This window comes from Pleurodeles waltl, chromosome 6 (genome assembly GCF_031143425.1).
Source record: "Pleurodeles waltl isolate 20211129_DDA chromosome 6, aPleWal1.hap1.20221129, whole genome shotgun sequence".
In the NCBI taxonomy this organism is placed as follows: domain Eukaryota; kingdom Metazoa; phylum Chordata; class Amphibia; order Caudata; family Salamandridae; genus Pleurodeles; species Pleurodeles waltl.
In genome coordinates this window covers 516,246,945-516,273,328 of record NC_090445.1, presented here as the reverse complement: position 1 = coordinate 516,273,328, position 26,384 = coordinate 516,246,945, and the positions used below count along the sequence as shown (strand labels likewise).

The window sequence follows — 26,384 nt, the reverse complement described above, 5'->3', positions numbered from 1 at the left end:
ACTGTGTGTTCAGCAATGTTTTTTTCTTAAATCAGACCCAGGTGGTGGGACTTGGGAGCCAATGGCGAGAATTAGTACTTGGGAGACCTGTGGATTCTGGTAACATTCATTGCTATGAATGGAGGTGTCAGGCATCTAGATGTTCTAATACAAAAGAATAAGTACATCCACAAGATGAAGAAATGCAAGGAACCATCACACAGATCAAATAGTCTCTGAAATACAGCATGTCGAAACTGGACTTTTGCCTGATTTACTGTCAGAAAGATGATCCCAGACAGTGTAGGGGATTAAAAAGGTTCTCCACCCACATAGGTCCGTACACCCATAATAACTTGACATCACTACTTAGTTCAAACAAAAAACCCAAGTTCTAGTAAGGGGTTATACAAGACAGCCTCAGAGAAAGTTTTATACCCACTAAGTTCTCAAACCAGAATGCTTAAAGCACAATTGCCTTATCGATTCAAGATTAGAGGCCAGTACATGGAGATTATCAAGAAAAACCTCCTGTACACCCTTGCTCATAAAGGTCTCCCTTCTTCCAACTCTGGTTCCTATTTATAGAGAGCAAACAAATCTCCACATTAAATACTAGTCTATACCCTAATTAACAGAGGGCAAACTTTTTTCCATAGCCTTTCCAGAAATTCATACTCTAAATATTCCATTTTTCAGGAGTTTCTCGAAATGCAAGTTATATGCTCTTTGACAACAAATTGTGGTGGAGGGTGTTTCATCATTTACGTCCTGTAACTTTCCATGTCTTGCCTTAGTGTTCCTTCCTCTTAAAGGTTCAATTAATAATTAGATAAGCAGATGGAAGGTGAAGGTTTCTAGTAGGTGAGCAATTAGATAACAAATAGCGCAGCATTAAACAAATATGGGTGAGCCCTGCTGTTCATTGCGATGAAACATGGAAGAGTAAAAGGCTCAGCTGCACACCAGTGATTGTGCAGGATACTGATCCCCAGCTCGCATCCATGCACCCCTCAGTCATCCTCAAACAACTGACTCTTTACCGCACGTCACTTTCCATGTGGTTCTTCCCTACTTGCAACAATGCTTGAAGGGTAAGTGACACTTTGTACAACAAGTACCTTTTGTGGCTCTTACGCTTCAATGTTTCAACAGTGAACAGGAAGCCTCATTATTGTTCTTTTGTTTAGTCCTGCTCATACAGGACTCTCCACCCTCAACTCAGTCTTACATTTCGCCCCCCCCCCCACATAGGGGGGGTCATACCTTTACACCAAATTGGAGAAACATTTCACTTCCATACCCCTTCCTGCTCGCCCCGAGTGAGTGGATTATTTATAATTCTATTAAATAAATGTATTGTTTTTACCAACAGATCAGATTTTTTGTAGCAATGGAATTCAAATCCACCCCTTTGTACCAAGAGGTAATACCTGAGTTACACCTACCCTTTAACTACTCATCCAGAGTGGATTTTAATGGGATTACGTTCATTCTCCCACTAGGTGGCCCTGCTATCTATACATCCTGATGAGAACTCCACAATACGTAACAGTTCCAACCGCCTTAGACAACCTAGCACACATATACAACTGGGCTTAATTAAAGTGCTCTCATTGAATTGTAATTGTGTGCAATACGAAAACACATATGAACGTTTCTCTGGCTTTTAATTATATTCAAGTTTTTGTCTGCTTCTATATGTTTTTAACGTGCAAATAAAATGTTCTAATGTAATCTGATCTACTGCTATATGTTTTTCACTATGGGACACAGCACACATCTGTTTTGTTTACTGTTTGAACTCTTCATTTTGTGTGCATTTCATGCCTGTGTGAACTAATGATTACATTCATTCAAAGGTACAGTGTGATTTATTTTTTTAAACGCAATAAATGTATGCAGGGTTAATTTCCTCCTGAAAGTGAAGTTGTCTATGGTTAGTGAATTCCGGATGAACCACTGTACAATACATACATTACATTCACAGGTTCCTACCAGAGTAAGGACTACTCTTGTTCGCTTATAAAAATTGTTAAATGGTATACGCGAGGATGACCCTTGGGGCATTCTGTAGAACAATGTGCAAAAGATTCAGCACAACCTAATACTAATATTCTGACTGCAGTTGCTAAGAAACAATTGCATCCTTGAGTGAGCAGGTCTGGTTATGCCTGGCCATGGTTCCAGCTTTTCTAGAAGAATATTGTGATTGACTCTGCCATAAGCTAGGGACAGGTGAAGGACTACTAGAGAGGTCTTACTCCTCATTCATAAATAAATATGTTGAGCTCCTCCCTAAAATAGGCAAACTGATTCAGTCCTGAGCAAGAGTTCTGAACCCTGGCTAGTGGTGCTAGAGCAGGAGTCCAAGCTACTTTGGATTGTAAAGGAGAATTTATCATGATGGTACACTGCGCAATGGAAGTAAGGAATCAACTGAAATATAAGGCTGAGCAGAGGTCAACATTGGATGATTGTGTTTTGTTGCCCAGGTTCATCACCTAACCAAGTCAAATCAAACAGCTATTATTTTGTGTTAAAAAACAAAAAGGATACATAAATCTTAACCATTTATACAATTCAAACTCCAATTTCAGATCCCTCTTCCTCCATACTAGCCCTATTGCAAATAAGTATCTACTAGTGCTGAAAACTATGGGTGGTGATGAGTCTGTTTTTATAACTCCCAGTGCATCTTCTAGGTGCTTCCTAAACCCGTTACAGCAGATTGTCCTGATCCATTTCCTTCTAGCATTGACATAAGCCGGGCAAAAAAAACATAACATGTGCAAGTTTTTCTTTGCCACTTAAGGTGCATAGAGTACAGTTAATGTCCCCACCAGTAGAGTATTCAGAATTCCATCTCACTGTGTAAGATTTGATTTGAAGAATATCAAATCGAAACTTCATGTAAAATGTTTTTGATAATGGAGACTGGACAGTGTCCATGTACAATTCAAAACCTGCACTCGGTCTTATGCTTAGAAACTGTACAGAGAGCCTTTCCAGTCTTGGATTTTGATGGAAATTATTCAAAACATGTTCCCAGTAAGTTTGGTTCAAAAGTTAATTGAGGTAATTCCAAAAGAACTTAAGTCTAACTTGGTGACCCAGGTCTGAACATAGCAATTCCAGGGAAAGGTTAGGAGGCTGTCAAGTCCCAACAGTTCCTTTAATCGCTGCCTGTAATGGGCAAGTTCCCATGTGACTCACAACTTTGACCAAAAGAGATTTCAGAAACGCTAAATGCTCTATTCTTTTTATATTTATATTTATATTGTGATACACTGGGATCAATCGAAGAACACCTAGGAATGTATAATAACATCCTTATAAGCTTGTTCTTTCCCAAGGTAAGCTTATCCAGGTTTTTCACTCCCTACAATTCTGCTCCATAAAGTGCTGCTGTTTGGGCCTTCTAGTTATAGACCTTAAGGCCCAGGGGATTGGTTTGGATTTAGTGGCTTGATCTTTTTTAATGATAGCCATAGAACTTTAGGCTATACCTGCTTTAGATTTATTTATATGTGAACTTCAGTACAATTTATAGTCCAATGTTATGCCTTAGTTGGAATTGGTTACATACTCCAGCTGTTGCTGCTGCTCTACAATACTTCTTGTTAGGTCTACGGCCATATATTTTGTTTTGGTAGAATTAATTTTAAGACCCTTGATGGTGCGCTAATCATTAAAACTATCAAGTAGCCTTTACAACCCTCTTTCACTGTCTGAGACAAGGCAGTATTAACTACAAAGAGCAAAGTAGGTACTGGAGCCAGGCTGAGCTTTGGGGAATCGTGATTACACCTCTGCAGATGCTACATGTCAATGACATACAGTGAGAAAGTGTGGGTGTCAACACACATCCCTGTCTCGCACCCCTGTTGTTGGATATAGCAACTATAAGAAAATAAGTTACTTACCTGTAACTGTAGTTCTCCAGTATTGGAATCTTTCATGCTTGAATCATTCCCCGTCGTCGAGATGGGAGCCCCTGGTATAAATTACACAAGTAGTGTTAAAATATATTAACAAAAAAAGGCCCTAGCCCTCTTCACTCTAACAGTTTATCAGAGTCATTTTAGGAAAAGGACCAAACTTGAGTATCCACCAATCAGGTGACACCACCCTCTAGAATCCTCCTGAGAGAAGCTCCAGCACCTCAGATTTTCCAAGCACAAGTGCGTTAAAGAGAGGAAAAAAAAGGGAGAAAGGAAAAACGGAAGGTGAAAATGAGCCTCTCTGGGGAGGTGGGTGGTTCGCATGTGAATCTATGAAAGATTCCAATACTGGAGAACTACAGTTACAGGTAAGTAACTTATTTTCTTACTCCAGTATTGGAACTTTCATAGATTCACATGCTTGAATCAGAGTAGAGAGCAGTACTTATGCACATTGTACCATTGTATCCATGTAGGATACAAAACACACACTATATATATATATATATATATATATACATACATACATATATACACACACACACACACACACACACACACACACCAAGGAATCCTTCAAAGAAAATAAAGTATGTCAATACTATCGTTAATATCTCCACTTTTCTCTATGTTACATTTTTCTTTTTCTTTTTCAAGTTATAACTCTCTATCTGTACATAAAAGACAAACAATGTGCATACCTGTTCTAGGATGGAGGGATGAAAAAAAGATGGCTCACCTTCACCTGAAGAGATTCCTGAGGACTGCTTGACCCACTGCTATCTCTCCTTGAGATAGAGATTCCAAGCAGTAGTGCCTTGTGAATGTATGACAGCTCTTCCATGTTGCTGCTCTACAAATGTCTTGCAGGGAAACCCCCGCGAACAGCGCTGCTGACGAAGATACTGCCCTCGTAGAATGAGCATGCACAGATGAATGCAGAGGTTTACCCGCTGCTTGATGGCAGAATTGAATGGCTGAGGCGATCCATCTGGATATACTCTGCTTAGAGTAGTTGGCCTCGTCTAGGTGCTACGAACAGTTGATTAGGGCATCGAAAGGACTTAGTTCTGTCCAAGTAGAATTGAACACATCTCTTAGCGTCTAAGGAGTGTAATGCTCTCACCGCTGGAGTAGAAGGATGAGGAGAAAAAGATCTGAACACTAAAGGCTCATTGATGTGGAAGTATGAAGGAAACTTTCGGATGAAATACAAATTAGTACGCAGCAGTAGCCCGTCTCGTTTAAACTGTAAGAACGACTCTTGAATAGAGAGGGCCTGCACTTCGCTGACACGTCTCGCTGATGTGAGAACCACCAATAAAGCAACCTTCCATGAAAGGAATTTGAGAGAAGCAGGATGAATCGTCTCAAACTGATGCTTCATCAGCTGTGCCAAAACAATATTCAGGTTCCACAAAGGAGGAGGTGGTCTGAATGGAGGAAAAACACTGAAAAGTCCTTTAAAAAAATGTCTGATTAGACAAGAGGGATAGAGCGAGGGTGAAGCATCTGAGCGTCTGTATGCTGCTATTGCTGCCAGATGTACTTTAATGGAGGAATGTGCCAGGCCTGCTTGCGCTAACTGCAATAAACACGGCAATATTTGTTCCGGTGATGAAGATAGTAGGTCAATCTGCCACTGATAACACCAGACACAAAATAGTTTCCATTTGCAAGAGTAAGCCTTATTAGTGCTATCCGCTCTAGCCCTGGACAAGATATCCCTACACTCCTGTGGGATATTCAGATGTGCGAACTCCCTTTGCCCAGGAGCCATGCTGACAATCGCATCGACTGAGAAGCCGGGTGCCATACTTGTCCTTCGTTCATTGTTAGCAATTGTGGAAACTGTTTCAGCGGAATGTGAGGCTTGATTGATAGAAGGAGCTCCGCAAACCAGTGTTGGTGCGGCCAATACGGAGCTACCAATATCAGAGTGCACAGCTCTGCCTTCATCTTTGTGAGGACTCTTGGGATCAATGGAATTGGAGGAAAGGTGTAAGCAAAGATGTCTGACCAGACTATCGAAAAAGTATTCCCCCCAAGATCCCTTTTGGTGATGCCAGCTTGCGAAGTACTGGCATTTGGCGCTCCCTTTGTTGGCAAACAGGTCTATTGTTGGCATTCCCCACTGGGAAAAGATGTAGTCCACTATAGACTGGTCCGGCTCCCACTCGTGGCAGCTCGATCTTTGTCTGCTGAGTGCATCCGCTGTCTTGTTCTCTATCCCTGGCAAATGCACAGCTGAGTGTGAGATGCCTTGTTGCAAGGCCCAATTCCAAATTCTCTGGGCTTCTCTGGAGAGGGTGAGAGATCTTCTGCCTCCTTGTTTGTTGAGGTAATGCATTGTAGTGGTGTTGTCTGTTCTTATAACTACGTGCGATTGTGATATTTTTGGGAGAAGAGCCTGCAAAGCGAGGTACACTGCTCTGAACTCTAGCCAACTGATATGCATCGCTGTCAATTGTGGTGGCCATTTGCCACTTACTTGAAGATCCTGTAGCACGGCTCCCCAACCCTCCAGAGATGCGTCAGTAGTGATGGTCCACGGAGCCGGATGATGTAGGAACGAAAGGCCAATGGATCGATGATGTCCCTGAGACCACCATGTCAGAGCTTTGACTATTGCTGGGGATATGTGTATTCAATCTTCGAAGGTTCCCGAAACCTGGAACCATTGATGATTTAGTTGCTCCTGTAGCGGGCGCATCTTTAGTCGGCAGAGAGGAACCAGAGGTATGCATGAGGACATCATGCCACACAGTGACTTGAACAGGCGGACAGAAGCACAGTTTCTTTTCTGTATTAATTTTGTTAGTGTCAGCAACCTTTGTTGCCTATCTACTGTGGGACACGCCATGGTGGATTGCATGTCCAGGTTTGCCCCTAAAAAGGTGATACTGCGTGCTAGCAGATGTTTGGCCTTCTCCCAGTTGATGGTTAGGCCTAGATTGGTTAGTAAGGAAACGCACCTTCTTGTTGATCTGCGCGCTCCTGCATAGGTATTTGCTTTTATCAGCCAATCGTCTAGGTATGGAAACATTTGATGTTTCCTCCTCCTGAGGAAGGCTGCGATAGGTGCTAGACATTTGGTGAATATCCTGGGAGCTGATTTTAGGCCAAAGGGAAGGACACGAAATTGAAAGTGGCTGCCGGCTACTGTGAATCTCAGGTATTGTCTGTGGGCAGGGTGGATGGGAATTTGGAAGAATGCGTTTTTTTAGGTCTAGTGTAGACATGAAATCTCCCTGGCTGAGGCGCAGGAGGACATCTTGTAGGCTGATCATGCAGAACGGTTGCTTTTTTTTTTTTAAGTAGATGTTCAGTTCCTGTAAATCGAGGATCGGCCTCCAATCTTTGCACTTTTTGCGAATGAGGAAGAACCTGGAATAAAACCCTCTTCCTTGCTGTGATCGAGGTACCTTTTCTATAGCTACTTTGAGGAGCATCTTGTTTATCTCCTTCTTGAGTTGTTGTGGGTATCTTGAAGGAGTCCTGCAGTGGAGCATTGGAGGGAGACAGTTGGGTAAATTCTAGAGTGTGGCCCTGTTTCACTAATTGGAGGACCCACTTGTCTGATGTGATGACTTGCCATTGTTTGAGGAAGAGGGATATCCTTCCGCCTAGAACCAAAGGAGGAGAGTTGGGTGTAGCCGGCGCCTCGGATGCATCAGGCTCTATGAGCAGAGTCTTTAGCAGGGTGAGTTGAGCGTCCCCTACCACCAGATCTACCATAAGCTGCTTGCGGTGGCTGCCTTTGGGGGTAGTATTGACGGTACTGTTGAGAAGAGGAAGGATAGGTGGAATATCTATACTGCTGAGATCCTCCTTTATATGAAGGTTGGCTACGTCCTCTAGCTCAAAAGGAAGGCTTTCGAAATTGGAGAGTCCCTAATGACCTTGCCGTATCTGTGTCAGACTTAATAGATTGTAAAGCCTCGTCTATATGTTTGCCGAATAACGCCTGCCCATCAAAAGTTAAGTCTAAAATCTTATTCTGCACCTCAGGCCGGAATGAAGTAGCCTTTAGCCAACCTTGTCTTCTTAGAACAGCTGCCCCTGCGAGCTGTCGAAATGCAGTGGTGGCTATGTCCATTGCACAGTCAATGAGTTCCGCTGACGTGTGCTGACCCTCTTGCAATGTCTTGTTTGCCTCAGATTCTGCGTCCTCTGGCAACTGGCTAATATGTGGGGTGATGTCTGCCCATACCTGCCTGTCAAACCTAGCTATCACTATTAGTGAGAGTTAGAAGCCCTTACCACTAGGCTAGCCATAGAGGAAAACCTCTTTCCGATGTTATCTAATCGTCTACCCTCTTTGTCTGGGGGTGCGGAAATCAGGGCAGATGGATTTTTGGACTTTCTCTGTGCCGCCTGAGCCACCACTGAGACCGGATGAGGATGTCCCGTTAGACATGCCAGTGCATCGTTCAGTGCCTTGTACTTCTTGTCTGAACGAGGCAGTACTGTTGTGACAGTAGCAGGATTGTGCATGACTTTTAGGCCTTCTTCCCATAAATACCTAACCAGCGGAATAGAGCGCACAGATTTACGGCTCTTTAAAATCGTAGAGAAAACAGTTTGTTTAGATGGCATTGGCAAAACGAAACGCTTAGCTGCTCTTTCTAGGAGATTGTGAAATCCTCCAATGTCGTCTGGTGGGGACTCCACCTTTGATTGAGAAGGAGGAGCAGGGTTGATGTATTCATCCTACTCTGAATGAGTGTCCAGGAGCTCCCCTTCTTCGTGATCCCCTTCTGACATGTCCGTATCCTGAGGCAGTGTCATATCCGGAGTAGCCACGTTTGTGAGGGGTAAAGAAACTGGTCTCTGGCATGGAGTGGTAACCCCAGAGATGGGCGATGGAGGAGGTGGCCCCCCCTTCAGGAGGAAAATGCCTGCTGTAATCAGCTAACATTGCTCTGAGGTCAGACAATAAGGAGGATGGAATGTATGCCCCCTGTTGATATTGTTGGTCTTCTCCATAAAACTGAGGGTCATAGGATTCTCATCAAACTCATCCTCTTCTTGGTACTTGACATTCAATTGTGATGGACTATGGGCTGCTCCGAATGGCCCCTCGTCGTCCGAGTCTTCATCTCCCTCTAACAGATGTACAGGAATAAGGGAGGTAACCTTACTAGGTGAGGTAAGCTTTGGGGTCAATTTCTCATGAGTTTTCTGATGTTTCTCTCGTCGACGAGGCATACATGGACTTCGTCGGCGGCGGCGTCGTAGACGCTGAACGCATGGAGATCTTGATGGATGACAGCCTCACCGACGAGTCTACCATCGACGAGGTCGTCGACAACGGTAAAGCCGATACCTTCCCAAGCGCCGTCGACTATGATGAGGTGTAGATGTTCGTCGACGCCGCTCTTGACGACAGTGGGGCACTCGTCGACGATATCGTCATCGGAGCTGCCATCGACGATGGAAATGTTGAAGTCGTTGGAATAGAAAAGCACTCACCGACAGTCTCGTCGACGATTAATCTGTCGTCGACGGTGCCTTTTTTGTAGAACTAGAGGATGGTCTTTTGAAAGGCACAGATGGAGGGACAGAGGAGGATTTTTTATGTCTCTCTGAACTGCTGGCAGGACCTCTCTCTCCTTTACTGGAAGATTTTTGAGGTGAAGTAGATGGGCTGCGGCCCTTGTAAGACCCTGAAGCAGTCTTTTTGTGGGCTTTTCTTGAGTGTTGGGAGGGAGATCTTGTGTCTGATCTCGCCCTCTTTGATGACTTTTTTGATATTGAAGAGTCATCACTATCAGAGTCAAAAACTGGATTCTCTCTGTATTTAAGTTTTTGCAGCCATATCAATAATCTGCCTTCCCTATCCTTAAGAGTCTTAGAGGAAAAGGTACGACACACCTTACAGTCCTTGGGTGAATGGTCAGGATCGAGGCAGTATATACAATCCTGGTAAGGGTCTTCAGAATTAGTCTTTTCTTGCCACAAGTTTTGCAATTTCTGAACAAACCCTTCTTCTCCTTATCAGACATGTTGAATATGTTTTCCCAATCAAGTCAGAGAAGTTTCTCAGAGAAAAATATGTTGAATCTAGTTCAAAAGGTGTGAAGACAGAGCAGAGCTCTGAGGAGACTCCCTAGCACGACGTGCGGTAGAAAATCTGAGGTGCTGGAGCTTCTCTCAGGAGGATTCTAGAGGGTGGTGTCACCTGATTGGTGGATACTCAAGTTTGGTCCTTTTCCTAAAATGACTGATAGACTGTTAAAGTGAAGAGACCTAGGGCCTTTTTTTGTTAATATATTTTAACACTACTTGTGTAATTTATACCGGGGGCTCCCATCTCGACGACAGGGAATGATTCAATCATGTGAATCTATGAAAGTTCCAATACTGGAGTAAGTTCACCACTGGTGCCCCAGTGAACTTTAGCATAGTTGTATTGGTGTAATCTATATGTGGTAGCAATTCATCAGGTACACCTTGGTTTTTGTTTTAACAAGACCCACAGTAGGCTACTAGGAACAAGGTCAAACGTCACTTTAAAGTTGACGAATGCAAAATACAAATGGCCTCCCTTCAACACTGTAAACTTCCATGCAATACATAACTGCCTAAATACCAGATCGATCGTACCAACATGTTTTCTGAGTCCCACTTGGTATGCTGACAGAATGTTACTTTCATCTATCCAGTTGCTGAGTTTGTTCATGACTTGTTTGGCAAATATGTTTGCACAGTGCCAATGAAGCATATTGGCTATAATTAGCAGGGTCCTGGCTATTCCCCTTTTTATAAATGGGGGCACTAGGCCACCCGATGCCACTGCATTGCATAATATATTAAGGTATGGTACCCTTGCATCCTCATCCTGCCTTAGTAGGTCCCCTGATATTTTGGTGTGACCTGGGACTTTTCCTGGTCTAATTGCATCAATAGCTTCTCTTGTCTCTTCTAAACTAAAGTGAGATGCATAATTTATATTACTGTTTAGGTGGCCGTTAAATGACCCTTGTGGAGCCGGACTGTATGCAGTAGTCTCAGAGTAAAGATACTTGGATCTAGATAGTGCTCCGTGCAAGTATAAGCATCCTTACTGCCATGTGCTACTATTTTCCAAAAAGTAGTGTCGTCTTTACTTTTAGCTGCATGAATCAGATCGTTCCAGTTAGTCTCGTCCCATCTCCTTTCAGCTACGGCTAATACTTTCTTGTTCTCTGTCATGGCGTCACACGGTCTTGGTCTTTATAGCCATTATTAACTGCCTCTTGGCCACTCAGACGTCACTATCAATCGCTACTTAACTGACCTGCAGTTGTTACTGATGAGCAGTTGTGTTGGCATAGTACCCGTGTCGGAAATCCAGGTCTATTAGAGTACATGCCAACACTAAATATAATGTGAAGTGATCAGTATCTTCCCTACTGTCTACTTTAAAATCAATTACCCTGCAGTAGATTGCTACACTAATCAGTACACAGCCGATTTTTGACTGGGCAATGCCTTTATGTTTTTTTAAATGTAAATGAGTGGAGACCGTCTGATTCCGTCCTGTTATTGGAGGCTCGCAGCCAATATTCTGATGCTAAATGGGACAGTTGCACAGCAGAATACTGGAAAGCCTGCATCTAAGGGAGAATGCCTCTTACCATATCTTTTTCCTCTAGATTAAGCTCTAATCCAATGCTTATACTTGCAATTAAAATCACCACCTACAATAGTCACTGCTTCGGTACTATGGGCACTATCCAATATTTCCACCATCGGGAAGTCCATATTAGTCATCCTTTGTCTGACAGACATTAAATAAATATACTTTAGTTCCATTCTGTGTTTTTATCCTTACTTATAAGATATCTGGTTAAACTATTCTCAGCACATAAATGGAGGGGTTGAAAGAAAATGTAATCCATATAACCAATCCTCCTGACGGACTACACTTTGGCAAAGCAACTGTATTAACACAGAATGTTCTATGGCCTGGCTTATATGGTGGTTCCAATAACCAGGTTTCCTGGAGCAAAATGAAGTAGAATTGCTCCATATATTCTTGCCAATCTGGGTCCATTAATTTCCACTTTAACCCCGCTACATTCCAAGAAACCAGAGGCATAGAATCTAGCCATGATTCCTTTGAACTGATAGACTTGGGCTCAAGCCCAATGTCTCTTCCAGCCACTAAGCAATGCTTCCATCCATCACCTTCCTGAGGCACTTGGTAGTACGCCATGTGGACACTACTGTCTAACCTACAAATTAAAGGTTGTCAGGGGGCATGCGATGAACTGTCAATGAAATTATTGGAGGGCTGGGTGATCTTGCCAGTCAATCCATTGACTCCAGATTAATCTGGGTGGGGATAGAGATAGGTCGATTTGGTGATTTTAATAAGTTAACTAAATTATGGTCTGGTCCCCCAGTTGGTCTGTTCAGTTTGAACCTTATCAATGAGCTTAAAGGTGGGCGAGATCTTAGGTCCATAGTGATCACGCAATCAACCACATCTAGTTCTGAGGACAAGGGCAACACTGTCATGGTTTTCATTTTCTCTAGGTATGTGTGCAGCTTTAACTATAACCAAACGCACAAATGACCAGCACTGGTGATCCTATCTAATCCAATGGATTACCTTACTTTTCTATGAGTCCCCACCTTCCCTGTGTTGGACTTGGCCCTTTTACAGGGTAATTCCCCAAACCTTTTGCCTTTTCCTCCTTATTTTTCGGACCCTTGTTGGCTGACGCTATGACTCTGAGCACTCTTTCACTGCTAATCAGTGCTAAAGTGCATGTGCTCTCCCTTGTAAACTTGGTATGATTAGCTTACACTTAATTGGCATATTTAATTTACCTATAAGTCCCTTGTAAAGTGACATCTCTATACCCAGGGCCTGTAAATTAACTGCTACTAGTGGGCCTGCAGCACTGCTTGCGCCACCCACTGAAGTAGGCTGTCAAACCCGTCTCAGGCCTGCTAGCGCAGGGCCTGTGTGCACAGTTTTCTGCCACAGGGACATGGCATCTAAGTTTACTTGCCAGGCCCAGAACTCCCCTTTTACTACATGCAAGTCACCCCAAAGGTAGGTCCTAGCTAGCCCTATGAGCAGGGTGCTATGTATGTAGAGGGCATGACATGTGCTTAGTAATGGGGTCCTGCCCTGGTAGTGACAAACAACCTATTTGGTTTCTCACTGCTGTGAGTGCTGCCTGCTCATAGGATTGCATTGGAAATGTCCTGCCTTATGTGTAGGGGGTATTGTCTAATTTATGAGGGGGGCGTAGGCAGGTTTCGTATGGTTGTAATGGTAGTGAGAAATGCTGCTTACTGGTGTAGGTGGATTTTGTATTATCATTACAGAAATGCCACTTCTAGAAAATGAGCACTTCTCTGTGCTTATGACTCAGGTAGTTTGCAGCTTGACTCCAATCCACGTCTGGGCAGAGTGACAGGTGGGCTTTTGTGTATACCTTTCAGACAGCATGTACACAGGGAGGGTGGAGGTGTCACAGAGGTACATCTGCATACTGAATAGTCTTCCTGAGCTGAGAGAAGGGCGAGGCGGGGCACACCTGCATTTGTAAAGGCTGTGCCCTGGTCACATACAATAGGGTCGTTTATCCCCAATTGATGTTTGAAGCAGTTGCTGGAGGAGAGAGTGGGCACTCCCAGAACCAGTTGTAACCTCCTCTCCCCTCTCTGTGAAACACTGTAAACTGATTATAAGTACAGGGGATTTGTCCCCACAATTTAGACATGAAGAGACTTACTTGGAACTGGACACAGGAAGTTGCTTAATAGGACTCACCAGGACCCATCTTGGACTGCTGCTGCTGGTGTGCTGACCTGTGACCTGCTAGGTCACTAGAAGGAACTGCCACCATCTGTATCCCTTGTGCTGGCCTGTTGTTGGCGCCTGCTAGCCCTGTGATTCTCTCCCCCCTTTTCTGCCTCCAGGGGGAGGGTGCCGTGGCCCCTGACCCCTGTAACTATCCAAAGCACGAGGAGTGCTTCTCTTCTGCCCCTATAACACCTGGAGAGCACTGGTCTGTGCCTCTCTGCACTTTTTAGCACAGTCACTGTGAGGAATATACACCACCGGAATGCCCCTCTGCACCTTGAAAAGCGCATTACTGTTGTGAAGAATTCACCACCGCGACCCCCTACCCTCCCCCCAGGAGATCGCAGGCCCCAGGAGGGGCCCGTTCTAAAGTCCAGAGGGGGTGCATGGCACCCCCCCCCTCACTCCTTTAGGATCAACATGTGGCCCCTGTTTTTGCACATAGGAGCGGCGGGGCCCCCATTTGACCTTCCTGGCACTAGAAGTGCCTTCTGCATCATAATACAGGTATTTTAACAGAGATATACACTATTCTAAAATGCTCCTCATAGGGTCATGACGGACTGATGTGTTAACGTGCTATTTTTGATAATATTATATATATATATATATATATATATATATATACATACATACATACATATATATATATATATATATATATATAGATATAGATATATGTGTTGATGTTCCTTTTATGGGCATGACATGCTGATGTGTATTATGACTTGCCAAAGGTTTTTATAATGCTCTTATAGGCATTTATTATATTTCCATGACAAGTGCATTTCTTTAATGTAATTCTTGACTACTGCTTTTGTTGCAGAATTCGCAGTACTTGTGTGTTCTAATGTGACTACTGCTTATTCTTACAGAGTATTCGTAACCTGTGTAATGCTCTGACAACTGCTAAAGTAACAGGGTGTTACTGACATGTAATGTTTGGTCTAATTTTGTTTTGTGCAATACAGTTTATTTTTTGTTGTGTTTAATTTGTGGTGTACATATTGTGTCACGTGCTGTGTGTGTTGTGCAAACGCTTTACACATTGCCTCCAGGTTAGGTCTGACTGCTCATGCCAAGCTACCAAGGGGGTGAGCAGGGGTTATCCTGGACGAGTAACTCCCTCGCCCTGACTAGAGTGGGTTGGTTCTGCCTGGTTTAGGTGCATACCCTAGCCAACCAGAAACCCCATTTCTAACACCCTGTTATTAGATCTTAGCTTCAGAACTTTAGTCATATATACTCTGTGCTCCCCATTCCTATATGGGCCTTTGTTTGCTCGGTCTAAGGAATATTGTGAAGGGGTTTGAATATAGGCTCCTTGGTTACAGGCATACATTATGAAACCTTTCCTCAACTGGTGTTTGTTGCGATGGTCGATGAAGAGTTAGTAGCATTGAAAAGCCCTATAGCCAGTATGGTGCACTATTTCAACCTATCCTCTTTGAAGCATATAACCTCTTTGTAGCCTTGCATCAGCATTTCAACTGCCCCCACCCACTTTATTTTTTGGGTTGGGACAGTGGAAATCATAATTGAGTGGCAACGTGTGAATAAGTAGAGGTGGTTGTGTCACCTGAGAGTAAGATTTCATCTTCTTGGTATGGGAGAGGAGGGGGATTCAGATGGCATGGGATAAATCTTTCCAGCCTTTCTAGTCAAGCGCCCCCTTCTTCCTCGACTGGATCAACAGGCTTTTTACTAGACTTTAAGTCTATGACCTCTTTTGTCAGTGATGGTTTTTAAATTAAGCTCCAACACTATTACATTAAGGACCAATTTTATCACATTAGCAGGTCTCAAAGATTCACTTGGTGGAATTGATTTTCGAAGGTTTGAGGAGCATGTGTGTCTATCCACTAGAGAATGAACTTTGCTGGCTCTAGACACTTCCAGAAGGGGCAGAGTCAAGTATCTGGTTGAGCAAGGTATAGCTGAAAACACCTCGCCTTCACCCCTGCTATTGAGGTTTAGCTGACAAGCCTTTTGTGGGGGGTGACTAGCAACCTGATTAGCATCAGCAGGAATAAGGGACCTGGGCCTTCTCTTACAATACCCAGGCCAATGATACTTTTAGTACTGCTAGCGCAGGTGTTTTAATAAATATAATTAATATTATTAATAAGTATTAATGTATTCTGAATAATGGATTTGTGTAGAAAATATGATAACGTAAGAAACATAATGCACAAATTTGAAAATGTGATTACGATGAGTGGCCGCCAATGTCCACAAAGTGTACCTATTAATAGTCTAATGCTATGAAATGTTCAGCATATGTTTGACTAACGTGGTAATATGTCATATTAAAGGTTATATATTATGTCTTTATTAGTTGTGGGCCTTAATTTAGCGAAAGTCTTGGTCTACTTGCCAGGCCTCATGTCAAGCTTTATTTCTTAACGTTTTAATAAATGGTTCTCCTAGAGAGCTAAGCTGTGATTTTCCATTGTATTGTGTAAATGTGCTCGGAGCTGAGAATCTTCTCATGAGAACCAAGCGCTAGAAGATGCTGTTCTTGCTAAATATAACACTGTGTGTAAGACTGTCTTTCTCAGGAGGAGAACAATGGAGACACTGACTGGAGTAGATGCTACAACAATATTGTTACCCGACAAGCTGAAGGATGAGGACATTGTTTTTTCCTGCAATCAGCGACATGTGAACGGAGTAATGGTAGAATTCCTAGATTTGGAGCTTTAATTTTATTGGACAAAGTGTGAACACGCAATCCCTTGACCAATAGGGATTTGGGAAATAGTTTTTGTGAATTCAATTTAATGAGACTGCACCAAGAGAAGACACAGTCATTGCCCTTTTTCTTGCTGGCCGAAAGGTCAATATTTTCTTGTGCGTCGTGACAAGAGACGTTCTTAAATTTACTGCTTAAAGACTTTGCATTTTCTGAACTTTGATGCTGAATACTGATGCCTTGCTGATCGACTGATGTCCTGATGACGAAGACTATCTTGTATTGCCGATCCAACGGAGGAGAGCTAGAACTCCTATCTATGTGTCCGTCATGCAAATTTGCTTTTTCTTTCTAGGAACCAACCACACTGTTTTGATAGAGCCATAGGTAGATGTTTTTCCAAATTTGTGTTACTAAATTGTTTTGCATGAAGCCTAACATGCTGATGCTAATCTGATGTTAGTGAATGATCCTCACTAATAAAATTCTGCTAATGGGGAATAATGCTTGTAGAATTTCTCTGCTGAACTTAAATGTATGTGATCACATTGACGCAGTTGACCTGGTTATTATGTTGCACTGTAACCTTAGAGTGTGTCGTAGTTCAAGCTTTGATTAGATTGCGTTTCTTCTGTCGCTTTGGACAGCCAGTATTTTTTCTGTATGAGTTTCATTTGATTTTGAGATTCATTTACATGACCTTAGCATTGTTAATATAGGAAAATAAGTTTGATAACTTTTACCAAGAGGCGTGGTTATTCATGACTGAAAGTTTGTGGTGCATGACAATTACTGACTACTGCTTATTACTGTTATTGATTATTTTTTATTGTTAATATTGTGTATTGGTTATTCATCATGGATCTGCATGTACTGGAATTATGGTGGGAACATCTTAATTGCGAGTCAAAAGGTTCATCGACCTATTCGTGTCCCCTTGTAATTTTACTTATGAAGGTCAGATGCACTAACAGTACTTCTTAAGCAATGCACACCTTTGTACTTTTTATAAAAGGCGGTTATTTTTTGAGTTCGAGCACTAGCTGTTTTCTGCTTATCACCGAGTATTGACGCAACTTTCTCAATTGGATCAGCAATCTTTGCCAAGGTGCAATTGTCCCCGGTGCTTTTCAATAATTGTTTTCTTTTTTTCCCTTGCCAGGCTCAGCCGCAGAAGCTTTCTGTTTGCCCAAGTGTGTAGTTTCTATTACACTAAATAAAAATAGGAATACCTCTTCTACATAAATTGACAGCCCCCTAGATCAGCGCTACAGCAGTCTATCATCTTTTTCTTCACTTTTTGGTGGTAAAGTCTTCAAGGGGCTCAAAAAGCTCAAAACAATTTAAGAATCAATTTAAAAAAGGGGAATTCTTATTCAGTACATTGGACAACAAACTATAGCCATAAAAGACTCTGCACATAACTAGCAATGTGTTACTTTACATACTGTGTTACTTTAAGTGCAGGCGCCAATAGGGACAGTCCAGAAGAAAGAGTCAACAGCCAAGTCTTGGTAGCTGCCACAGGGCCGTCCCGTGTGGCAGAAAGTGTCAACACATTTTATAGCACCCCCACAGCAAAATGCAAGTGGAGATGTTACTGATTTGGAGGGCCTCTTCCTTGCTCCCATTGGGGCTTAGGAAACATAACCAATTGCCCCCACTCAGTCATGAATGTGGGGTGATTGTGGTGGGGGGGGGGAGGGGGGGTCGCTACCTCAGTCAATATACCAGACTGTTCGCTACAGTTCCATGAAGTTGTATGCATGACGCACTAACAAGCAAATAGACAGATCTAATGGTCTTACCGACAAGCAGTGTGTTTTAGCCATTGGTGGGGAATGCAGAAGCAAGGGCGGTAAGTCCTGTCACCTCTTAGCGCCGACGGGTGCAGGACAGGCCTGCGCTTCATCTGGGCTTTGCCCGGGCACAGCCAGTGCACATCCTGCACTACGGGAAGATAGTGTGTACTTTTTAAAGCAGGCAGTAAGGCAGCAGAGGCCCCTCCTCTCCTGGGGCATGAGGTTATGGGACACAGAGTCCCCAAAATCATGAAGTTGTCAAGCCCCTTTCCACGTCCCGCCACCACCTAAATCATTCTCCATAAAGTGGACTAAAGTAAGGTCATATTGTAAAAGTGTTGGGGGCAGGGATTAAGAAGATGGAGAAAATGGATTGAGGAGCTAGGAATTATCTCCAAGAGCTTGGTGAATTTTTTACTTCAAAGAAATTGAGGAGACATTTATGTTGGGTCACAGAAGGGCAGCTTTTCAGCACCTCTGCTTTAGAAAATTCATGATGGATAATGAATATTCCCTTCGTTGTATTTGGTTCCCCATGGACTAGTTAAGCATAGAAAGCTTAATTCATATTTTGATGGCTTTTGTTGTTATTTTTCATGCATCTTGTTTCAGTTTTGTCTTCTGTGGCCTGAGACATGAGTCACTATTACAAGTTTCATTTAGCACAGTGAGGTGTCTTGTGATCATCTAGTTCATATCTATGCTACCAGTCTTAGGTTTGTTTTATATTGGCTGTGGCTAAAATGTCAGGAGGCGCAATCAGTCTGCTTTTTGATTGTATTACATGTCAAAGTCCTCTTAACTTAAGCTGCTTAAGTTCCTCAAAGGAATGGGAGGGTTCTGGATAATTGGTTTATAAGCCAGTTTCCAGATATGTATCCTGATTCAATGTTTCAGGTTTATAGGAGAATAAAAAGTCAAGAGTGTGGTCGACCATACTGGGCCCACTGATCACCTGCTGAGAGTCCATGATAAGTCCATAGCAAGTGTGAAACCAGCCCTGGTTTGCTTGTGTGCCATTTCAGCGATGATCTGGCTTGGCAATTTGGGCTAGACTATTGCCAGTGGAACATGATTTGCATATAGCTGGGTCCAAACTGAGGTGGCATGGTGTGCAAAACAACAAAGGATAGGGACGCGGCCATGATTAATTACTAGTGGCTGAGATTAAATTCAAGCCTTCCATCCAACACTTTCTATACTTTAGTATGTAGCCTCAAGTGGGACAGGTATGCCCAAACTTGGGGCCCATGCACACTATCACTGGAACCAAGCTATGCCTGGCTGATGAGCCCTAAGCAAGGGTGAAACCAGTCCTGAGTTGCTTGTGTTCAGGTAAGACTTGGCTTGGCACTTAGGACTAGACTGTTCCCATTGGAGTGGCGCAGAGGTCTTCAAAACGTTTTGATGATGGGACCCTCCCTCTCAAACGTTTTTAGGCATAAGGACCCCCTCCTGACAAAAATTCTAGAACCCGGTACTCATCATCAACAATCATAAAGAACAGTCAGTTTGGGGCGTGGGGGTCAAGGGTATGGCTAAAAATAAAAGGTTCTCACTTATGAGGAATTGGCGTGGGGCAGAGCCACAAGTCTTCTTGCTACACTGCCCTACGCCAATATAAAAGGGCAGGAATGCACCGTATTTATGAAAAACTGTGCATTCCTGCCCTCTGCCCTTGCGCTGGTGCACAAATTGCTGCCTAGCACCAATGTAGGCAGGGTTGTTTTTGTGCAGGAAGGGGCACCTTCCTGCACAAAAACAATCCTGAGTGGTAGTTTCCTCTTTCCATGTGTGAAGCAGAATGCAACATACATGGACAGAGGAAACAATGAGGAGAAATGAAAACAATTCTCCTCATTCTGCCTACGTAAGCTTTTGGCACTGCTCCAGTTTATGCGATTTTGTAATTCTGGGCAGCCCCAAAATCCATGGGTGTTGCATGGGAACACCCACTGCAACGCCCATGGAACGCTGCCTTGACACAGAGAAAGGCAACACAGTGACGTGCGCTGCTTTGACATACTCCATATCTATGAGGCAATGCAAAGCCACTTAGGGTGGCTGTGTGTCACCTCATAAGTATGACTGAGAGGCTTGTGCTGCCAGAGCATCAATAAAAGTGATGCACTGGTGGCGCAAGCCTCTCCTAGACCTGCTTCAAAATATTCTGTAAGTTTTTAGTTTTTTTTTCCTCAAGTCTTTCACCTTCAGGTAGCTACATATAAAATAACAGGCAGCTTAAAAGAAAAATACATAAAAGAATGTGGTTACTCATTTGTAAGTGCACTGGAGTGCATTATGAAACTTCTAGTTAATGCACTGCAGAGGTCTGTGTGTAACCAGACAGCCCCAGAATTAAATCTTGGTTGGTGCAGTAGAGAATAGTGACTTATGTTTTCACAGTGCTTTCTGTCACAGGCTGTGACCTCGTGGCACAAAAAAAATACACAAGTCATTATTTTATGTTTGCATTACACATAGTATAATATAGGCCACTACAAAATGCACAAAAGGTTTAAAGATAACATTTCCAAAAAGTAGATTTAAGAAATACCAGACCATATGTAATATATATATTTTTTTTTTTGTAGCTGTCTCTTCAACACCTCAGGGTTAGTAAGCACTATGGGGCAGATTTATGAAAAATGATGCTGCACATTGTGCGGCGCCACTTTTTTTGCAGTCCTTAGCGCCCCCCTAACACCACAATGGTAGTGTCCTATTTAAAATACGGCACCCCATGGCAGTAGTTGGGGCGACTAGTGTCAATTGTTTTATGCTAGTCCAGCACCTTGCAGGATTAGCATAAAAAATGATGATGCTAATCCTGCTGAGCACCGAGAGGTCCATTGTAATCAATGAGAGCCTCTTTTTAACGCCTGCACTTAAAAATGCCAATAAAAATGGTGCAAAGGAATATTATAGATTCCTTTGCGCCATTTTTACATCCCCCCTAGCACCGGAACGTCCCCCTTGCATACATTATGGCTGGTGCAGGGATAATGTGGGACAGGGGTTACAAAGTGGCGCAATGAAAGCACTGCACCACTTTGTAAATATGGCACGGCGTTTTTCCCCTTCCAATGCCACATTAGCGTAAAAAAAAAAAATGGAGCTAATGTGGCGTTGGAACGGCGCAAGGCCAGCATAATTCTGGCCCCATGTATATACAATTAAAAGCACACTCTTCACCACCCAGTTGTTAACTCTTTGCACTGTCACTCAAAAAGAACAGATCTTTGTCATCACAAAGCTTTGACTGATTCGATCAATCAAAGCCAGAACTGGCTCAAAAGCATCCTTTACCTTTGTATATTTTACCATTTACATTTGCAGAACAACTCTTAGGTCACATTTGCATTTCATTCAGGAAGCAGGCCCCCTGGCACGAAGGATTCTTTAGCTGTCTGTGCAGCTTCCATTCACAGCACAGGATACTCAACAATGAATGTTAACGATCGGCTGGGGGAATGCGCAACACCCTTTCAAGGACACCATGGCCCCCCGGGGGTAGCGACCCACAGACTGAAGACCTCTGGAGTAGGGTCAAGACTGATTTGCAAATAGCTGGGTCCAAACTGAGGTGGAATGGTGTGCAAAATAATAATGGACTGGAATGAGGGCCCATGTAATTACTAGTGGCTGGGGTTAATTAATGCACTGCATTCAGATACTTCAGAGGGTCCATGGCCAGCACAATAAAATGAATACAGTCACAGGTTTCGAGACTGGCCTACCAAACCACTGTTTAAAGTCTCCTATTGCCAGCACTTTGCGGTTTTTAGACTGTAAATGAAGTGTCAAGGAATTCCTCTAAAACCTTTGGGAAGTGTTTAAGGCATGGCACATGACAGCTAAAATTAGAGAGGTTGTGGTCCGTGGAGCAGCTGATCGCTCTGCACTCGAAGAAGTATGTTATGTTGGGTATGTCCACACATCTGAAGAGAGGTATCTGCTACACCAAATGCCTCCCTTGCTTTCCTTTTCAATGCTCATGCTTGTGAGAAGACATTTAAGAAAGACCGCTGTCTTCTCCCCTCCCCCCCCTCCCCCCCCCCCAATTTTTATCAGTAAGTATGGTCCACTGAAATATATCGAGAAACAGGCATTAGGTTGTTTATGTCTTGTGTGCTTTAGGGCACGATAGCATTAATAAGGCTCTATGATAATAGTATAAAGTAATGGGTTGAAGGAGCTTGTGGGCATGACATTATAACCTATGGTGATTAAGTGAAACAGATGAATGTGGGTGGACCAGGAGGTGTCTGGCATAAGAGGTATGCAGCTTCAACTGTGAGATGCTGAAAGATATCTTTGAAGGCCTGAAGGTCTCTGTGTTAACATGAGTCATGAGAATATCCTTATTGCAAAGATCAATGGTTTGTCATGTCTCAGCTCTATGGTCAGCACAATTTCGAGTTGATGTCTCCCTTATATTTGAGATTTCTTCTAGTTTAGACTGGGTTGCAAGCTGCTTAGCAGCCAAGTTTGCAATCAAAGAAGATCAAGTCTTGCTGCTTTATGACTTGGAAATAGTGTAGACGTCTGCTATAATGGCTTCAGAATCTGTTCTCAGGGTGTACATCCTCGCCGCCACGTCAGAGCACAGGATCAACATAGGAGTAATGTTTGCATCGTTCTGGTGATCACCAGGCACTTGGTTCCACTTCTGGGCGCATGCACTTTGTCTTGAAAAGGAGGCAAACATTGTCTGCTCATAATTGTGTGGTTGCAACCCTCTAAGATGCAGACCTGCAAGCAGAGCTCTCAACCCAGAGTACCCAGCACAAGACTACACCATTATTCTGCGGAAAGTAAGGTCCCATTGCTGCTGCACAGAGTTCACCATCACATGCTAACACTTTAGTGATGCATACTTCCGGTTGAAATAATTGAAAATATCCCCGTCCCACTTGTCCTACACCAGGGCGGTACAGCAAGCAAGTAAACTGTATGCTTTGCTTACCCTCTTAATTCATTCATGTCAAAAAAGGTGAGTGTTACGGACAGGTTGACCGCCAATGAGCATAGATTCTTTTCTACTTTGCTGCTGTTTTTCACATTATTTATAATTTCCATAGTTTTCCTGAACCTAATGAATCATTTGGCAAATAAAGCTAAAATCATTCTAAGAATCCAACTACTGCCAGTCTGTGCTTTAAGTTTCTGTTGCATGACTGTTTCTAGTACCCTTGCAGTCACACTACCAAAGTCCTAACTATAGTTTTTTTGTTGTTTTTTTAATGCATGATAATAGCTAGCTTTTCTTATAGACTCAGCCTTCTAAACATCTAGTCCAGTTCTCCTCTCAAGAAGTCTGGAATGTGACTATCCAGGAGTAATAATTAGCTTGTTGTGTATATTACTGAGCACTGGGTGAACACTGCATAACTAGCTTGGAGTGACACATGCATGCAGCTCACTGTTTTATGTCCTCTTTGTTTTGGGTTATTTTGTTTAGGTTCAACTACCTACATAAGCTTTTGATTACTTCAGGGATTGATTCCATATGGGTTTTTGTATAGACAAACAAATGTAGTTAGAAATTATTTCCTACTATACTAGTGAATGATCCCCTTGTTAGCTATTTAATTCATTTTTCAGACTTACTGGTGTCTCTGGGGTAGTTTCAGACAATGAGGGCAGAAGGATGATGAAAATCAGGTGGCCTCCAGGTGGTAGATTATAGATAAAAGCACACTTTACCTTTTACTCCCTTGAGCAGGTACTTTAAATATGAATACATGTGACCCGTTTCACTGTTCATTTCCCTAGCAACCATTTGAAACTGTACTTAGTGACTATGATTTTAGGCCACTAAATGAGGTTTATTTAATCTGTCATGGAACCAACCAAGTACCACTAAAGTGCCAAATGACATCAGAACAGTGCCAATTACCTAAGCATGCGTGGCACAAGTGCAAATTGATTTTGTGATTATTCTTTTACTGTGTCAACACTATCTCACACTTTTCAATAGTCAGTCAGTCAGTCTCAGCCACAGCAACCAAAGACTAAAGTGACAACTTTCAGGATGCACTTTCTAAAGCTCATATGTATGGGTCCTCCATCTTTATTTGAAGCTGTTAGCCATCTTTAATCCCCAAATGTCTACTGCACAAAACGGCCTTTGAACCCAAATGCATGTGTCAAACACCTCTGGACTCACCTAAACCATGTTTAATGGCAACAGGTGACCTCAAGATTGGTCCCAGCTGCTTTGGGTCACCTGCAAGAACCAGCTGTCCTCCATCTTTATTGGTCTGGGGATCCATTGCATCCATTATTCCTATGGAAAAATGGAACAGTTTAACTAAAGATTTCTGCTGGGTGCTTCTCTTGTGTTATTTCGCGTACAGTCAAACTGAGAAGCAATGTGCATGATCAATCTTTTATAGAGTCTTGAAGTTATTCAAGTGATGCTGTAAAACACACAATAACGAAATCGAAGGTTAAAAGGTCATCTATAGGATGAACCTCTCCAAATCCTCCATTGTTGTAGCTGCACACTGTAGATCAGACCCTCTCTAAGTCTTAAGAGCTTCCAGGAAGTGCATGCTGGGGTTGCAGTGAATACAATCTGCTTATTAAGGAGAAGTATTTTCTGCTCCTTCATCGCAATGGTACTCTGAGACCATGGACTCCCATAATGGTCTCCAAAACGTGAGGAAACCTCACAATCGACAAGGCTAGGAGTTAAAGATGTAGGAACGTTGCATACAAGCAATTGGTGTGAGCAAAGATAACAAGAGCAAAATTAATTTTCAAAAGCAAAATATCCATACCTGCTATTGCAATGACACATTCAGGCTCCACGGCATGCCCAGATTCATCAATGAATACATGGGAAAAGTGGCCATGAGGGAAGTTTGCAGAAACAAGTCTAAAATGAAAAGTAAGTCAAAATAAAAATCATCAACATGGCTTTATCTACCCAAATTTCAAAACAAAAGACCTATATAGAACCTGAAGAAAAGTATGAATTTTTGCATATGCAGTGGCCACAGGAAGGTGTAAAATGCTCACTAATGAATAACTGATTTTAGTTAGCTTCTTTCAGCTGCCTCAGTTCATTTAAACATACTCTAATACACCTGATAAGGTCAGAGACTCTTGCCAAAGTTAAAGAAATAATCCTAAAGGACATACCACTCCTGATCAAAGGCACGAAAGGCCACCCGTCACTGGTTCTGACTAATGTATCTCTAGAACTGAAACCTAAAACGGCCATCTACCTAGACCAACTCAAATGGGTTTTGCTGCTAAGGATTTAGCACAGAGATTAATCACAGATGATTACACTCAAGTTTCCATTTTTAATTATATTTTGTAAACCTACGTCTTTGTAAATTGCAAGGTAAAACGAGTAATTGACTTTTTGTTCAATTTCCAAAGCATAATCTCCTTTCCTCGATGTATTCAGCCCTTACATTAATATTCCCCTTTCCTTTTTGTCTTACATTTTTCTATGAATCTGTACCTTTCTCAGTGCCCCACATTTATTATGTTAACCTTCACCTACCCTACTCCAGTTTTTCACTTTTAAAAAGAACCCTTTCCTGACGCTATTCATTTACCCTTAAAATCACAATAAAAAAATAAAAAAACCTCAGCAACATACTCTGTTTGGTTCCTCCATTAATTGCTTTCCTGATTTAATTAGTTTAGTTTTATGGTTTTATAGAGCGCATAGCTACCCTAGGGCATCCCAGCGCTGAGATACGTGAAGACTCCTAAGAGAGAAGAGAGAGAGATTAGGGCTGAGGATTAGCTACAAAAAGGACCGTTTTTAGATTCTTCCTAAACTGACGTTCCGTGGATTCATGACAAAGCTCTGACGGAAGGGAGTTCCAGAGCCGAGCACCTTTGACCGAGAAGGAGTTACCTCCCCAGGATCTCTTAAATCGTGCTATATGGCCTTGCCAGGAGGTAGAAGACCGCAAAAATCTGGCTGGGACATGGAAAGAAAAGCGATGTCTCAGAAAAAGGGGACCCTTGTTACGTAGGGCTTTGTGAACCAAACATAAGGCTTTAAATTGAATACGCTGTTTTATGGGCAACCAATTAAGTGCTACAAGAGCTGGCTTCGCAGAAAGATGTCTGGGTAGATTAGTGAGCAGTCTGGCTGCAGCATTCTGTACAACTTGAAG

General features: G+C 42.7%; 1 protein-coding gene across 3 annotated transcripts in view; it reads right to left on the bottom strand.

Annotated features, from left to right (window-relative positions):
• MOV10 (Mov10 RNA helicase) overlaps window positions 1-26,384 on the bottom strand; it is a 276,396-nt gene that overhangs the window by 99,264 nt on the left and 150,748 nt on the right. For all 3 annotated transcript variants that reach the window (XM_069238670.1, XM_069238672.1, XM_069238671.1), the window contains exons 13-14: window positions 25,020-25,117; window positions 24,404-24,523 (exon numbers count right to left, since the gene is read on the bottom strand). In XM_069238670.1, coding sequence (XP_069094771.1) covers window positions 24,404-24,523; window positions 25,020-25,117 — 218 coding nt within the window. The remainder of the gene's footprint in view (window positions 1-24,403; window positions 24,524-25,019; window positions 25,118-26,384) is intronic.